At 31.8% G+C, this 17,369-nt stretch overlaps 2 protein-coding genes across 2 annotated transcripts; both read left to right on the forward strand.

The window, feature by feature from the left end:
- Positions 1-310: 310 nt before the first annotated feature.
- Positions 311-2,060, forward strand: LOC121256659 (pathogenesis-related thaumatin-like protein 3.5). Its single transcript, XM_041157509.1, has 3 exons — positions 311-505; positions 669-1,332; positions 1,845-2,060. The coding sequence occupies exons 1-3, from the start codon at positions 439-441 to the stop codon at positions 1,993-1,995; spliced, it is 882 nt and encodes a 293-aa protein (XP_041013443.1). The 5' UTR covers positions 311-438; the 3' UTR covers positions 1,996-2,060.
- Positions 2,061-3,302: 1,242 nt separating this feature from the next.
- LOC121256661 (ubiquitin-fold modifier 1) lies at positions 3,303-9,075 on the forward strand. Its single transcript, XM_041157510.1, has 4 exons — positions 3,303-3,484; positions 3,581-3,678; positions 5,477-5,509; positions 8,844-9,075. The coding sequence occupies exons 1-4, from the start codon at positions 3,408-3,410 to the stop codon at positions 8,915-8,917; spliced, it is 282 nt and encodes a 93-aa protein (XP_041013444.1). The 5' UTR covers positions 3,303-3,407; the 3' UTR covers positions 8,918-9,075.
- The last annotated feature ends 8,294 nt before the right edge of the window (positions 9,076-17,369 follow it).

Here is a 17,369-nt window from a genome sequence, read left to right on the forward strand (position 1 = left end):
ATGAATTACATCAACTTACATATTATTGTAATTAGAGTATTTCTCTTTCAAACAAGTCAATATAGACTTGCTAAATGTTGCTGGAATACGAGGTAGATCGACCTTGTCGTTCCACGTACGTCCGGTTACAAAAGCAAAAAAGTTCGAGCGAGGAAAAGAATGGAACCCGAACAAACTTGCATTCATGGATCAGGTAAAGCATCAAACAGTCCATTATGGGAAGTTTTCCCAGAAGAATAGACTAATTAAATATATGATTTTGATAATCCGCAACTAGTACTACATGATGCATATACCTCACTCCACAAGTTATTCTTCCTCCCCCGCCCCGCCATGCCCTATCTACGTTTGTATAAAGTGCTGCAGCCCCACGATCTCTTCCTGTATCTTAGTTAATTTTCTAATTAGCCCCCCGCCATAATAAGAAATCAAGGAGACATGGCATTTCATGACATTAAGGTGCTCTTACCCGTTCTGTGCGTTATTCTACTTATACTTTCATCAGGTAAACCTGTTTAATTTCTCCTTTTTGTTGCCTTCTGCATGCTTGATTCTCGATCTCTTTTATCTACGTATTTCTCTTTACGTACAATTATGGCTTAGGTTGTTCCTTACATCTTATCTTAAACATCATTAATGATGGGCATGCATGGATATCATGGATGCAGGAACCAAACTTTCTGAGTCCGCAAGAGTCTTCACCATAATAAACAACTGCAAAGAGACGATCTGGCCTGCAGTTACACCAGGGGAGAACTTTAATGGCGGTGGTTTTGAACTCAAAGCAGGCCAATCCATAGTTTTAACCGCTCCGGTGAGTTGGTCCGGCCGGATATGGGGTCGAACCGGCTGTAAATTTGACAGCAACGGCAGCGGCAAATGCCAGACCGGTGCCTGCGGTTCTTCCCTCAAGTGCGGAGCCTCGGGGGATCCCCCGGCTTCACTCGCCGAGTTCACCCTCGCAGCAATTGACTTCTACGATGTCAGCCTCGTCGACGGCTTTAACTTGCCAATGAGTGTTACACCCATCAATGGAAAGGGAAACTGCAGCGTTGCCGGATGCGACGGCGACTTGAGGACCAACTGCCCGTCGGAGCTATCCGTGAAAGCCAACGGGAAGGTAATTGCATGCCGAAGCGCATGCGATGTTTTCAACACGGATGAGTATTGTTGCAGAGGAGTTCATGGGAATCCACTTACATGTCAACCAACATTTTATTCGAAGAAGTTTAAGGAGGCTTGCCCTACCGCTTATAGTTATGCGTACGATGATCCCACCAGTATATTTACGTGCTCCGGGACCGACTATGTCGTCAGCTTCTGCTCATCCAGGTACGTAGTTTATAATATCATCACCAACTAATTTTGTTGTTTTTAATTAACGACGTAATTTCATCCAGCTTTGAATATACGATCATGGAATAAAAGGGGAGCGTAACAAAATTTAACAGTTAGTCTATAATTTATTTAAAAGTCGGTGAGGATAACATTCTATTCATCATCATTGTTGATATGATAAGATTTAATTTATATGAATGTAAATTTCATTTTGATTATATAGTTAGGTCCGTTATTAAAAAAATATTTTTTTTTATGAAAATCTTAAATTTATTCACTTTTTTAAAAGAAGTGTAAGGCATTTACGTACTTTATAATTGTAAATATCATTTCTTTAATTTCCTTCCCTAGCCTCTAGCAGGCAGCTTCTATTTATATGACATTTAATCAATGTTCTTGCATATATATAAATATATATATTAATTACATCAGACTTTGATCATGTTCATAAACAAATTAATTAATGATGTCCTGTATATAATTTGTGTATATGTATACGTCATCAGGAGCCAACAAGTGTGCACGTATCATAACAAGAAGCTCGTCTGCAGCGGCGCTAGCGCGTCAAGAGACTTAAAATCTTTGATTAATGGAAGATGGTCGGCTCTGATTATCCTTGCAGCGATGTTGATAACTAATTTGTGGACTATGAGTTAATTGAAATAAATTATATATCTGTTTTTTGTTTTTTTTTTTTTTTTTGGAGCTTCTATGTAGTCTCCACGTCCATCATGTGTGTACAATATTATTCTGTAAATTATAAGGTACGTATGTATATAATTTATTAATTCATTTTTTGTTATTTACTCTACTAAAAATAATCGAATTAATGCTGATCATTTGGTTACTCCCATTCCACACATAAATGGTTTTCTTATTTTATTTTGTAATATTAATCCTGCTGATCACAACTATTTTGATCCAACGGCTTTATTCAAAGATATTGAAAGTGAAACTCGTGTGTGAACTAGTAATTAAATTCTAAGACTTGGTTTGGAATCTAAACTCATCTCAATTTATCTCAATTTATTATTATAACTTTTTTAAATCTTCACATAAAATATAATAAATATTTTAACTTTTTCAAATCTCAAAATAATAATAATATTAAAAAATAATATTCTAATAATATTTTATCATCTTAACTCAATTCAACTCAGTTTAACATTCAAACGTAACCTAAATAAAATATCTAGTGTTGGGCCTTATACCATAAGAGCCACAGCCCAAATCAATAATTTATTTTTTATTTCAACTTTTTTAAAATAAAAGTTATTGTGATAAATTTAAGAAAATACAGCATTGAGAATAAAAAGCAAATAAATTTATTTAATTTGATTAAAAGGATTATCTTTAATCGCCATCGTCCAAGAAGCAAAAAAGATCCAATTAATTGTTTTGAGTGGAGAAAAATCAAGACACCTATGTCCATGTATGACTCCATCCATTCAAAATTATCATCAATTGAGGATTTGCAATCCAATTTTTGGCCCCGTTTGATGTAAAAAGTATTTCATCTCATATCATCTCATTACATTATTATAATTTTTTTAAATTTTTACACAAAATATAATAAACAATTTAATTTTTTCAAATTTCAAAATAATAATAATATTAAAAGATAATATTCTAACAATATTTTATTCAAATTTCAACTTTCATCTCAATTCATCTCATCTCAATTCATTATCCAAACAGCACTTTAATTAACTCAGTCTTTGAGATTTTGATTATTACACATTCCGATTTTTAGTATTTAAAATTCTATTGATTTTTCTAAAGCATAAATTTAATTGATTTAAATCAACTTCTCTCTACATTTTTTTTTTTAAGAACTCTTTACATTATTTATCTGTGAATATAAATTCCTTTTAAAAATCAAGCTTGAAATTACATTTTTAAATATTTAATATAGAACCTGTTGCGTTATAAATACGCGAAATTGGCTGTTGAATAAATGGGCGTATGGTAATTTCCGAACGCCAAATGTGGCCGCCGCGACATACAAGAACGAATTACGAAAGTCCGTATTTGGAAGTTGATTGAATTCCTTGATTAAGGTCGGAGAAATGGCGAGTGATGGTGGCGGTGGAAAGGTCTCCTTCAAAGTGACTCTCACCTCTGATCCGAAGCTCCCTTTTAAAGTGTTCGTGAATTCAAACCCTTTGTATTATTTTTTCCTTCCTCCTGTGTCCGTGATTATTATTCACAGGTTATCGTAATTTTCTCTTAAATCTCTCAGGTTTAGCGTACCAGAGGCAGCCCCTTTCACGGCTGTTCTGAAATTCGCCGCAGAGGAGTTCAAAGTGCCTCCCCAGACCAGCGCTATCATCACCAACGGTTATTCTTAATTACCTCTTTATCTAGGGCATGCCTTGCATGTTGTTCGTCGTCTTAATCTCCTATTTTGTTCTCGACATATTTTTGGCAATTACTGATCAGATTGTAATTTACGCGAGGGAATTATAGCGTAATCGAATCGACATGGGACACCTTCGAGATATCGATTAGAGTACTCTAGATATATTATTCCTCGCAGACACACAGAAAGCGAGCCATTTCTGTAAAAAGACTCGTCTAAGCAAGGAGTGTTTTGGCTGCCAGTCACAGATGGTCTTCTAATTGCAAGAGATTTGAAATGATCCAGGGGAAAGAAACAAGAGAACTCGAAGTCAATATCTTTTATAAGGAAACTACATCTTTTTTATTAGTTGAGACTCGTATTGTATACCTAGTAAACTTGTACAATCTATGAAAAGATGCTACACTCTTATTCCTGGGAACAATGTCATTATATGGTGTTAAAGTTGGATGTCTCAACTTGCAAACTTTTGCGGATTGTTATCATTTCACATGTTTTGCCGAAGTTCTTTTCTAAGGAATCCCGGGACTGAATTTCTTAAGGTAGTGATTAATTGGATGTGAATGCCTAAATATTTGATGCTAGTTACTATGATTGTTTCCTAACACTGTGAAGATCCATGGAAGGCTCAAGACACATCTAAGCCCATACTCCAAAGGACCAGTCAAGGTTACAATTGGAGCCCCCTACAATCATTATAAAGGGCTTGAACTTCTCCCTCCCAAATAATGCGGGATCCCATTCAAAACTTTCCTATACACCAATCACACAATCTAAGATATTACAATCGGCCCCCCTAAATCCCTGACTCCCTTGTCAACTTAAGTCCATATAGGTGGCAAGGCTCAAGTACTTCTGGTTGGGTTAGCTCTGATTCTATTTGTAGCAATCCAAGGAAGAAAAGCGGCACACCAATCCTAGCCAATCTTTGATACCTCCAATGTCTATTTTGCAATTCTGAAGAGTGGTTGAATTTGTAAGGATGGGGGATTCATTTTGCATAGACAGTAACACTAGGAATAGCAAAGTAGGGATTGCTCGGATTTGTAAATCCTGCATAGTTGCATCTATTTGGTTTCTTATTGCTTTTTGGCTTTGGTGGTTCTAGAAAATTTAAATAGTTCCACAAAACATCATGTATGGTTATGGTTCAGTTTAAGCTAAGCCACAATCTATGAAGATAATTTAGAGAGAATATATATATATATATATATATATGTATAATATGTGAATCTCACTACATTAAATAATTAGATCATGTTTGGACACTTGGAGTATCTTAGAATTTTGTGAATAGTAGTGAAATCGTTTGAGTGAAGATGTTTCATTGGGTTTTGGGAAAGGAGAGAAAAAATTGATAAAAACATTATAAAATTAAAAAATTGTTTGAATACATTTTTTTAATATTAATTTTGTTTTGAAGTTTGTAAAAGTTGTATTGATTTTTGTGTTTGAATAATGATTTGGTATTGATTAGATGAAAAACATTATCTTAATGCATGTATGAGATCATGCATCTTTTAAGATGAAAAACATTAAATAATTATAAGTGGCTCCTTTTCAAGTTATGTTCACTTTTAGCATATTAATGCCTGGTTATTAATCTTGCTCGTTACTTCTTCAGCAACTATAAATCTACTCTTTTCAACTTTTGAAGCCTCAATTAACAAGATATTAGCAGCCTTAGAGACAGTCTTAGATATATTTGCCTGTTCATCCTGTGTCTTTCATTATTTCTCACTTTCTGTTCTTTGCATGTTTGCTTCATTCATGCAGATGGTGTTGGAATTAATCCTCAGCAAAGTGCAGGTATTGCCATGTTCTATTGCTTAGTTTTGGTTCTTCCTTTCAATTTCTGTTCTTGAGTTGTTCATCTATGTCTATTGAAGTCTTAAGCAAAGTTATATGAGACGACATTTTTATGGTTCCCAGCTGAGAATTTCTATTTTTCATTTGTTGATATATGTAATTTTAGATGGAAAGTGATTGATGTATTCATAGAAGTTGTCTAGTTTCATACCAGTACTTCTTTTTTAGCTGATTGAGTTTGGAGCATGCATCATTAGAATTATCAACTCAATCCGTGTCATGCTCAATCTTTTAAGTTTTGATGTAGAGCAGTCCCAAGGCTGAATAATGTAGGACAGTTGCAGTAGGTTGATGGCCATTGTTGTTTATTAGTCTGATCCGTTAAATATGAATCTTTATAGAAGCAAGTTGGGCTTTTTAATGGGTTATGGATAGGGTGTAATAATGAAAAAAGATTTAATGTGGAAACCCCCAATTATAGCAATTAAGGATCTAATGATTGCTTTCGTAATGTAACACGAAGCACCCCTTTATACGTTTTCTAGCCATTATATTTTTAAAGTGTTTAAATTCTTACTTATATAAAAAAAAAAAGGTTAAAGTGTATTTTATATCTTGCAACATTAGGAATGTAGAACAGAGACTATACACAGCCATTTATTCCTTCTCCAATTTGTCTTCTCTTTAAAACCCTTTGTTTGAAACTAAAATCTCCATGGTATCAGAGCTGGGTTGCTAGGTTCTTTACAGCATTGATTTCCTTTTTCCCTCCTCTTTGTTCCTCTCCTTCCTCTCGGATTGCTCTTCTATGATCCGCTGGATCCAAATCAAATGAGACTAATAGATTGAACTTGTTCGACTCGGGTCAAGCCAACCCAAACTAGTCTAACCTGATTAACTCTGGCCATTCAAGCCCACCCTATCTTGCACGTTCAACAAGTCAATTCAGCCGATATAGTCTGAACTGGTTGAAGTAGGTTTGATCCATCATCTCGTCCTGATTCAAGTCTCGCAACCACTACTTCAGCTTGGTTTAGGTTGGTACAGCCAGGTTCAGGTTTGGTTCAAGCCAATTTTGTGCATTTAATCTGATTTTTTATTACCTATCAAAATAAATAAATAAATAAATCTGATTTTTCACATTTGTCATCCTGTTTGGTTTTGAGTCAATCTAATGTCTTTTATTTTCATCCGCATTCGATGTGTATTGATTGTTATTGGTTGGGTTGGTTTGAGTGTTATTTTGGATCTCACGGGTTCCAAATATGAAATATTGCCAGTTGCATCTGGCTTTGATGCACCTTTCGTCTATGACCCCTGTGGAATTGAATGGTAAGAATTATGTATTTTGGGCCAAATGTGTTGAAGTGTTTTTGAAGGGTGAGGGACTTCATAGCCTCTTAACTGAAGAGAAGCCTCTTTAAAAAAAAAAAAAAAAAAACTGGAGAAGCCTGAAGAAACTGATAATGGTCATTGGGAACAGGAAGATGCCCAAATGTTATTCTTCTTGTAGACTAACATTGAACCTAGTATCAGTTCTAATCTAATTCACTTTAACACGACTATAGGGATGCTTGGGGAATGAGATGAGATGAGAATTTTGTGAATAGTAGTAAGATAGTTTGAGGTAAGTATTTATTGGGTTTTGGAAAAGGAGAGAGAAAAAGTTGAATAAAAAATATTATAAAGTTAAAATATTATTAGAATATTATTTTTTAATATTATTTTTGTTTTGGAATTTGAAAAAAGTTAAATTGTTTTTTATTTGAAAATTTGGGAAAGTTGTAATGATTATTATGAAAAAATTGTGATGATTAGTTGGAAAGTGTTTGTGTTTGAATGATGTTTGGGAAGAGGAAATGAGATGAGATGGGATGGGATGAAATATGTTTCCAAACATCCCCTAAAGAAGTATGGGAGCATCTTGAACACGTATATTCTATTACTGGGAATGTTCATATCTGTGTTGCTTAAACATTACTTGAGGCTAAAACACACTACTCAGAGTTTAGAGGAATACTTCTCCCAATTTATGCATATATGTGACGGGCTGAACGCGTATCAACATAGTAGTTCTGATGTTCCTCATATGCAGCAACAACGTGAAGACTTAAATGTTGTTTACTTCCTTATCAGCTTAATGTCAGAATATGAGCCTATTTGTGCTCAGATTTTGGATAGTTTGAAGCTTCCATTGCATTCTGATCTGTTCTTCAGACATCAGAGTGCCACATTGTCTTGGAATAATTCTCAATTGAGTTCTGAAGACTATGGTGAAAGGTCACCCTTCGTTACCTCTCATGGGAGTTTAACTTCCCGTGAAGGCCGTGGTGGTGGTGAGGTACATGTGGGGACCGTGGCACTCGGAGTGGTCTGACTCGACCTCGAGGCTGTGAACCTTGTAAATGCACTCACTGCGGTCATGGTAATCAGTTTGTGGATAATTGTTGGGGTTTGCATGGAAAACCATTCTGGGTTAGCCAATAGGGCCTATCAGGATAATGCATCTCTGTTGTAGACATTCTTCTAGTTCCTACCAGCCACCAGATTCAGAACTAATATTACTATATCGAGAGATGAGTATGCTCGGCTTTTGTCTCACAAACAAAAGCCACTTCCTCTTCCACAACTACTTTTGCTCGATCAGATACCTCATCCAACTGTCCCCTTTTATTCACCTACAATCCACGAAGCATTGATTCTAGAGTTGGAACATTTGACAAAGTTTGTTTAGTACCTTGTCCAATTTGCATCTTGTAGAATCTCTATGAAGTGTTACTCTTGCGAATGGTTTCCTATCTAAGGTTGTATGCTCTGAGTCTGCCTAGCTTTGTATTATTTGACATCTGTTTTATATATTCCATAAAAATCAACCTTCCACCTTGAACTACCACTTCCTTTCGTAACGCGCCCTCTAAACTTTCAATTTCATCACATGGTACCGAGAAAATGTTAAAATGGTGCAATGTACACCCGTTGTTAGTTTGAGATGTTAAGTTGGAGTTGGTTGGACGAAAAGCTATCACATACCCCACGCTTGTTCTTCATGAAATGACCAAGGTGCCCTTTCATTTTCATTACATGGTAAATGTTATAACATGGTTATGAGGATGAATTGAACACTTAGATATGGATTGGTCATTTACAATTGATGTTTCTTTAGTTTGGATTGGTCATTTACAATTGATGCTTCTTTTGCTTTTTCTTTAGCAAGAAAAAGCTCAAGTTGAAACGCACCATATCATATGACTGCTGGTGCGCACCATTATTTGCATATGTCGTTTGCAATATAGACCATGGTTTCTCACGAGAACAAATTTGTTGTGCTTTGCAGGTAATGTCTTCCTGAAACATGGTTCGGAGCTACGCCTCATACCTCGTGATAGGGTTGGAGCATCTGGGATGTGAAAATCTGCATTATTATCAGAACAAAAAGACTGGCCTTTCTTCACTGGTTAAGTTGTGTTTTTGAGTTGGTTTCCTTTATAATTAATTGGAGAGGAATTTAAAACTTTCTGCGCATCAACTTAGTGTAACTGTTTTATGTTAAGAGATGGAAGTTGTCTTGAATAAATTACTCAAATAATAGTAGGGGGTTTAAAAGATATTTGGGATAAATTAATTTCAAGGCCCGGGCTCACCAATGGAACTGGTCTGAGCACATATATATAGGCCTGGATGCTTAGGCTACGTTTGGTTTCCAAATTCAATTAAGTTCAGTCTAACTTTAAACTGAGTCTAATATTCAAATAATTAATTTTCAAATTATTAAACTCATCCCAATTCAAAACTTTCTTATATGTGTGATTTACAACATTTTTTAACTTAAAACATTTTTATTTGTGGGATTCATAATTTTTTTAAATTTTTCATAAAAAATATTAAACTCATCATAATATTCAAACATACCTTAAATTCAGTTTAGATGAGTTATACATAATTTTCTATATTACTTAACTCATTATCATTTATAAAAAATTCAACTCAATCCAACTCAGCTAACTTAACATCTAAACATACTCTTATTCGGTATTCCTATACCTTGGCCTATACGGTTGGTGCTTGAATGTAGATATCCATTTAGTGGAAAATGTAGGTATTTTGTTCATTTCACATTATGTTGACCAGCGAAATGATTGAAATAAACTTTTGTTTTTTATTTCAAGTAAGAGAGTCATTTATGGTGGTCTAGGTTGATGGACTGGGCTTGGATAGCATCGTGGACACTTTTGGAAAGCTCAGTTGCCCTATTTTGCTATTGTTGTGGATCATAGACTGTTTAAAAAATGCCTGTCCTTTTCATCTCTCACCTCCAAAGACAGATCAGTTTGGGCAAATTGCTCTTATGCCGTGAAGAGTAATGTTAGAGATAAATCATTATAGCAGTGCATACTTTACACTTACTACATAGCTGTTTTTAATTCTTTACTTTTTTATTTTAGACTTGAAAAATGTGTGGTCTAAATGCTACATCATGTGTACAAAATGATTGCTCCCAACAGTGACTTCTATCTATATTTATTCTTAATAGAAAACTGGAAAAGTGGCAAAGCTATGAGGTGGACAAGTCTCAGTGTTTCCTCCAATTCCACCAAATTTCAGATGCCAGCCAAAACATTTTATCACTTATTTTGAACTCATGAGCCCATGCACACGAGGAACTGAGGGCAGTGATAAAAACTGGACAAAGTCACATTGAAACCTATCACAAGTTAGCAAGCTTAGCTTGGGGGGTGTAATGAAGTTAGGTGCACCATACGTATGATCTGTTTATATTTTGGTGGGTTTGGGTTGGGGGGAAGTGAGGACAAATGCATTTAGACATTGTATCTAACAAAACTGCCCAATTTAATGTACTCTTGAATTTGAATCTCTTTGCAGTGTCCCCATCTCATTAATTTTGTCTCCCTGACAACCTTTTCTTCTTCCATGGCTAACATAGGTGTGGCACCCCCCACCCATACCCTCCCAGCTACTTGGATCTCATTGCCCATATTTTTAAGTACTCAATTATCCTAGTTTCTTAAATGTGCATTAGTTTGAAAATTGCAACAAATACTAGTTTTGAGAGACCAAGACATTTTGATCAAGACATTTGGAATTCCTAGGTATTCTATCATGTTGATTCCTTAAAAACTTGGTTTCTCTTGTGGGTAGGGCTGTAAATGAACCAGTATGTTTGATAGCCCACTCGGTATTCACTCAGTTAAATTCGAATCGAACTCGACTCGTGAAAAAGAAAACTCATTCGTGAAAGCAGATACCTGCTCGATTTGTAAATGACACATATCCGACAAAATTCAACTCGACTCAACTCAGTTAAAACTCGTTAAGGCCTGCTCGTTTATGCTCAAGTCGACTCGTTAGCTCGACTCGATTAAAACTCATTCATATATTCATAATATATACACATACACCTATGTATATATACATATATATATATATGTATTAGCTAATAATATAATCATACCACTTTTTTAACTAAATATATAATATATAATCTAATTATTTATGTTAATATAGTGAATATACTTCATATGTATATTTTATAATTTATATAATAATTAGTCGATAAAATTTAATAATTTCATATATTAATATGTGGGAACTATATATGAAATAGATATATGTTATCATATTAAGTGTGTATATTAATAATATATGTAGGCATATAATATATTGTTATTTTGGATAAATATCAACTAGTTAGATATTAATTATTTATAAATTTTTTAAAATTTTATAATTCAATAAAAGTTCTACTTATTAGTTGTACAAATTCAGTATTAAATCTTTTATTTTTTTATTTTTTTAATTTATTAATTATTAAATTTTATTCAATAAATAAATAAATAAACAATTCGAACTCTTGAGCTCGAACTCGTTTATGAGACGAGCTCGAGTTGAAAGTTTAGCTTATCAAGTCGAACTTGAACAAATAAAAAAAAATCTCGAGCTTTTTTGAGTCGAGCCGAACTCAGCAAGCTAAAGACTGGCTCAGCTTGGCTTGATTACAGCCATACAGTTATGGGGCACCGTTTTGAAATTTGAATTATATTTTCTATATATTGTACAAAGTTATATATTAAATATATTAAAATAAATATATGTGAAGTGTTAACTTTAACTTAGGTGTCGTTTTGATAGTGAGTTGAGATGAGATGAGTTGAGATAAAAGTTAAATAAAATATTTTTTAATATTATTATTGTTTTGAGATTTGAAAAAGTTGAATTGTTTATTATATTTTGTATGAAAATTTAAAAAAAATTATAACGATGAGATGAGATGAAACACTTTTACTATCCAAATGGACGGACCTTAAGCATTAGATTGGTAAAATCTAATTGTTTAAAGATTTCCCAATGGTTAATATTTAGAGTTTTTTTTTTATTATTATTTATGTAATAACAAATATCGAGAGAACTCTAGAATCTCCTGATCTCAAGTTTTGTGTCTTCTCCGCGGACCGCGATATATAGAGTTTTTGGCCAACTTTTGCATCATCACCAGCTTTCACTTTCGAAAAGCTTAAACAAAAAAAAAAAAGGCAACGGAGCACTATAAGGAAGAGGACCACACATATAAAAGCATGGTAAAATTGTGGGGATCTCCAACTTGGTTTTCTAAGTGTGCATTTCTTTCTATTTCTTTATTTATATTTTATATGTTTTATTTATTATCTATTTTATGAATGTACATTCGATTACCATATCAACGTCCAGACAAAATATTAAATACTGCCTTTTTGTAACGTTTTAAGTATTAGATGGGCTATTGAACTGTATTATTGGACTCTGATCCCATCAAAAAATCACATCAACAATAAGATAATTCGGTAACTATTTAGAAAATATTTTAATATCAAATTACATAGATTGATTCATATGTATTGTATTTGTGTACCATCACACCATTATAAATAATCAGTAAAAGACAAATACTAACATTTATTATGTAAGCAGACCCTTTTTTTTACCTTTTTTTACTGAAAGAATTATATGCATAAGTTACTGTTTATTCTTATGCCATGCTCTCCATCTTTTTTTTTTTTTTTTTATAAGATGTGTGGGTTTTTTTTTATAAGATGTGAGACGTGGGATAGTGAATAGTGACTGATGAGAAGAATTTTTTTTTTTTTTTTTTTTTTTTTTTTTGCTAACTTACGTAAACAGTTGTTACTTGCAACAAAATTGGTCCCCCTGACCAATTCTTTTCAGTCTTTTGCCATTGTTCGTATTTTTGTGAGTGGTCCTGGTGTGTTATGATTTGTTTTTGTTTTGATTCAAGGCTTTAAAAACATGTAGTCTATGAAATTAAGATTAGATTGTTGCCTATTGGATATAGTCTTGAACCACATTAATTAAGCTTTTTCATGAGTCAATATAGTTGAAAGTTCTGGCCAAGTAATAAGTATTAAATAGTCTCAAATGTCCATCTGTTACTTTGTAGCCAATAACATTCTGAACAATATATTTGATTACATAAGCATCCCATAGCATTTTATTTGTTGCAACTAGATAAGAAATGCTTAGATGGCGGAAAGTTGTAGGGGCTCTCTCAAGTCAGGTTTGAGTCATAGATTATACCTCAGTTCTATTGAGAAGTCTCACATGGCTTAGAAATAAATTCATCATGGGCTTTATAAGGAGTTACTTCACTCCTCCCATCAAGCTTTTTATGGAGATAAATGAGTATTTCTATATGGTATCAAAGTAAGTTAATCTATAATTGATGATAGGCTCCTGCGACCTATCCATGATGATGGTACCGAAAATACCGGTCCACACATGAGGGGGCGTATTGAGAAGTCCTACATGACTTAGGAACAAACGCATCTTAAGTTTTATATGGAGTTACCTCACTCCTATCAGGCCTTTTATAGAGAGAGATGAATGTTTCTATAAGTCTCATTAAGAAATTTAATAAATCTTTAGGCGATTAATACAAAGTCGAAAGTGAATCCAAATTCCGATTTAAACAAAAGGGCTAATACATGCCATATAACTTAGAAGTAAATCAAAGATTATTGAGCCACTACCATTAGTTGCCCTTGACAAGTTGAGGGAAAGCAGATCAGATGGTTGTCTGCCTTCGTCTTTGTCTCATATATCCTTCTTGATAGTTTCCTTACGACGCCATGTACTATTATTTTTTATGTTTAGTTAGGCTACCAAACTCTTATCATTCTCTGTTCACAACCAACTTTTAAAAGGAATCGAACAATACTTAATCCAAATTAGGCCTCGTTTGATTACACAGTTCAGATAAGATGAGATCAAATATTTTGTTAAAAGTTGAATAAAATATTGTTATAATATAAATTTGTAATTTTTTTTTCGATTTGAAAAAGTTGAATTGTTTATTATATTTTGTATGGAAGTTTGAAAAAGTAATAATGATTATATGAGATGAGATGAGATAATTTAATTTTGTATAACCAAACCATTCTTAATCTTCTAGAATTCTTTGATCAAAATTGAATATTAATTTTGAAAATAGATATATGCAATATATGATTATTGAAAAGGAACGGGACTAAATTTAAATATAGATCTTACAGGAAAAAAATGTTAAAAAATGATATAATTTAATGTGATATATTATATCTAATTTATAATAAAAAAAAACTACGGTACAACTCAAAAAATTACTTCAAGTTAGGTTGATTTATAAATTTTTATTTTTTATATTTTATATTTTATGTGATGTACTTATTATCAGGTTGTCGACCCTCTCTTTTTATATTTTTCTCATTTTATACTTTTGTTTATGAAAAGGCATTGAACCGAAGAGATGGTTTCAGGATGAGGATGAGAAACAGGTATAAAGAGTTTATACAATAGTAAATTTATAAATTAACATGATTCTATGTTTTATGTTGGATTATAAAATTAATTTTATTATAAACGAAATCTAACGAATCACATAAACCTACGTCAGTTTATAAATTTAACTTCATATCATTTCTTTGTATGTATAGAACGTATATTATGAAAAAATAATATTACATATAATCGTGGAGTGCACAAACGTTATACAATTGAATATAACATTTTTTATAAGTATAACATTGAGTTGATGGACGGCGGTGCACCATATGCAATTGAAGAGTAATGCTATATTTAACAATGTGTATCGTTCATACATGGCAGATACTCTACATCAGAGATGGAAGTCCTGAAAATTGAAGATATTAAGAAAATTATGCATTGAAGTGATTACGAGAAAGTTTAAATATATCACTTTATTATTAGTTGAATTTTGATGTAATGTTTGACATATTGGTTGAATTTGAGGTATTGTAGAAATATGTAAATTGCTTAAGTCATTGGACAAGTTATTGAATTTTGTAAAATGGTCATGATGATGCAAACTGATGCTCATGCTTTGGCATATTCCAAATTAATGATGTAGACCAATGCTAATGAATTTCAAATTTGTACTAATGAAGACAAAGTATTCATGAATCAGAATCATGATGGAACGTATTTTGCTTCATAGTCATTCGATGTGGATGCAAACAAATACTTATGCTTTGCTGCAGATGATCACGAGGTGGCGGTGGTGAAACACATCCATAACATCAATGAATCTGGGAAAAAAATATAATAGCACCAATTGCATAAGTTAACGTCATAACAAAATCTTATGGAAAATGATAGTATGTCTATCAAATATGTCCACTCATATTTTTATTTTTTATTATTTCTTAATGATTAAATAAGTGACTATTAGTGAGTTTATATTTTTTTTCTTAATGATTAAGAATGTTTAAAAAATGATTAAAGAAAAATAAAATAAAATAAAACTCATTTATACTAATGTGCACATTTGATAGTCATTCTAGCATTATCCGAATTTTATTCCATTATCCAAGTTCAATTGTACCATAAAAAGTAAGAGAATTACAGCAAAATAAAATCTTTTGCTCTTTCTTTCAAAAATGTCCCTGAATTGATCTCCAAGACTAATAATAGTAGAGCACATCCCACTTGAGGCGTATGTGCTCGCGCACATATTGTGAAAAAAAAAATAATAGGATTACTACATTTTTACTATTCATTTACTGTTTTTTTTTTATTTGATTTTTTTATTAATTTTTTATTTTACTTAATGGTTAAGAAAGTAACTATTAATAAAATTATATATATATTTTTAATTTTTTCTTAATGATTAAGGATATTAAAAAAATACTTTAAAAAATGATAAAAAAAATTGAGTAATGATATACACATAATAAATTATACAACACATTGTATAACAATGTTATAAAAGGGAGGTATTTTTATAAAATTATGTTATTTTTATAAGATGTTTTATAAAAATACTTCTCATTTAATATATTATTGTATAATGTGTTGTATAAAATATTATGTGTATATCATTTTTCAAAAAAATTTAAATATAGCATAAGTAATAAACGAGTAGTGAACCGGTCGTAAGGGTACCATTACCCCATTGTGAAATATTTTACTCTAATCCGGCCAGATAATTTTACGCCTACCATGCATATAATATAGAGTTGTATTAGGTTGCCATCCAGTAATCATTGTTGGACGTGTTGGTAGTATAAATTTATCCTTTTATTTATTTTTTTAATGTTTTTTAATATTTTTAAAAAATAAAAAATATATTAATACATTAAAAATTATTTTTTTAATTATTAAATAAAAAAAATTAAATACAGTCAAAATGAGAGAGAGTCAGACTCACATTTCTCTATAATATAAGACCTTTCCTGTCCTATTATGTATGGCTAGTTAGCTTCAGGGTCGGCCATGCTCCAAGACCTATACATACCCTTATCGCTTAGTTAAAATACTACTTTTTAAATTCTACGTCGGGTGCACCCCGAGGCGTTCCCTAGATTTTTTCTATTTAATAACACGTGACATGGTTGTTGTCTTTAAATTACAATCATTTTAACTACATGATTTTTAAATGTTTTGAGTTTTACCACATAATATTTCACTTTTACCTAGTCAATTCATTGAATATTAAGTCCCGGTTTAGATATATAGATGTTTTGAATAATAGTAAAATTTTTTAAATGAAGATTAAATGAGATAGTTTATAAAAAAATATAAATTTAAATAGTAAGATGAGATAAGATACTTTTGACTTTTTGAAATTTGATAAAAGGAAAATACTAAAACCATAATTGGATATTCTCAATTGGGATCCCGGCTGGTTTTTTTTTTTATTTAATGATTAAGTTAGTATTTTTTATTGATATTATGAATTTTTATTTTAAAAAAATACATTTAAAAACAATAAAAAAACATGAAAAAAAAACACATTGGCCTGGATCCCAGTCGGAATCTCCCATGTGTGGGTGTAGAAGCACTCTTTGATAAAGGTGTGAGTCCTACCAATAATTGAGTAAAGTTATGAATATATTAATAAAAAATAATATTTATGAGTAATTAAAAAATCTATCATAAATAAATTTAAATCTCAAAATATATTGATAAGTTGTTGGCCGAAGTTTATAATTTCTTTTGTTTAAAAGATACTTTTATCTATTTATTTTTCTATATATATAAGAAATTAGTCATTTTTTATTCTAATTATAAATTATAATAATTTTGATTATTGTAATTAATAAGTATACAAATTATGTTGTAGATTTGTTTTAAATAATTTATTAATTTTGAATTTTCTAATAAAACCTCAAAATGCACTTCTATTCAATACTCACAAAATTATCAATTTCTTTATGAAAATATATTATTATAATAATGACTTATTAATTATTCTATTTTAATCACAAATTAAATTTTTTTACTGTGTAGGATTCTTTTTACTATTTATGTCATAAAATAATGAGATGGGTTTGAAGACTTAGAGATATGAAAT

The sequence above is a fragment of the Juglans microcarpa x Juglans regia genome, chromosome 3D (genome assembly GCF_004785595.1).
Source record: "Juglans microcarpa x Juglans regia isolate MS1-56 chromosome 3D, Jm3101_v1.0, whole genome shotgun sequence".
Classification (NCBI taxonomy): domain Eukaryota; kingdom Viridiplantae; phylum Streptophyta; class Magnoliopsida; order Fagales; family Juglandaceae; genus Juglans; species Juglans microcarpa x Juglans regia.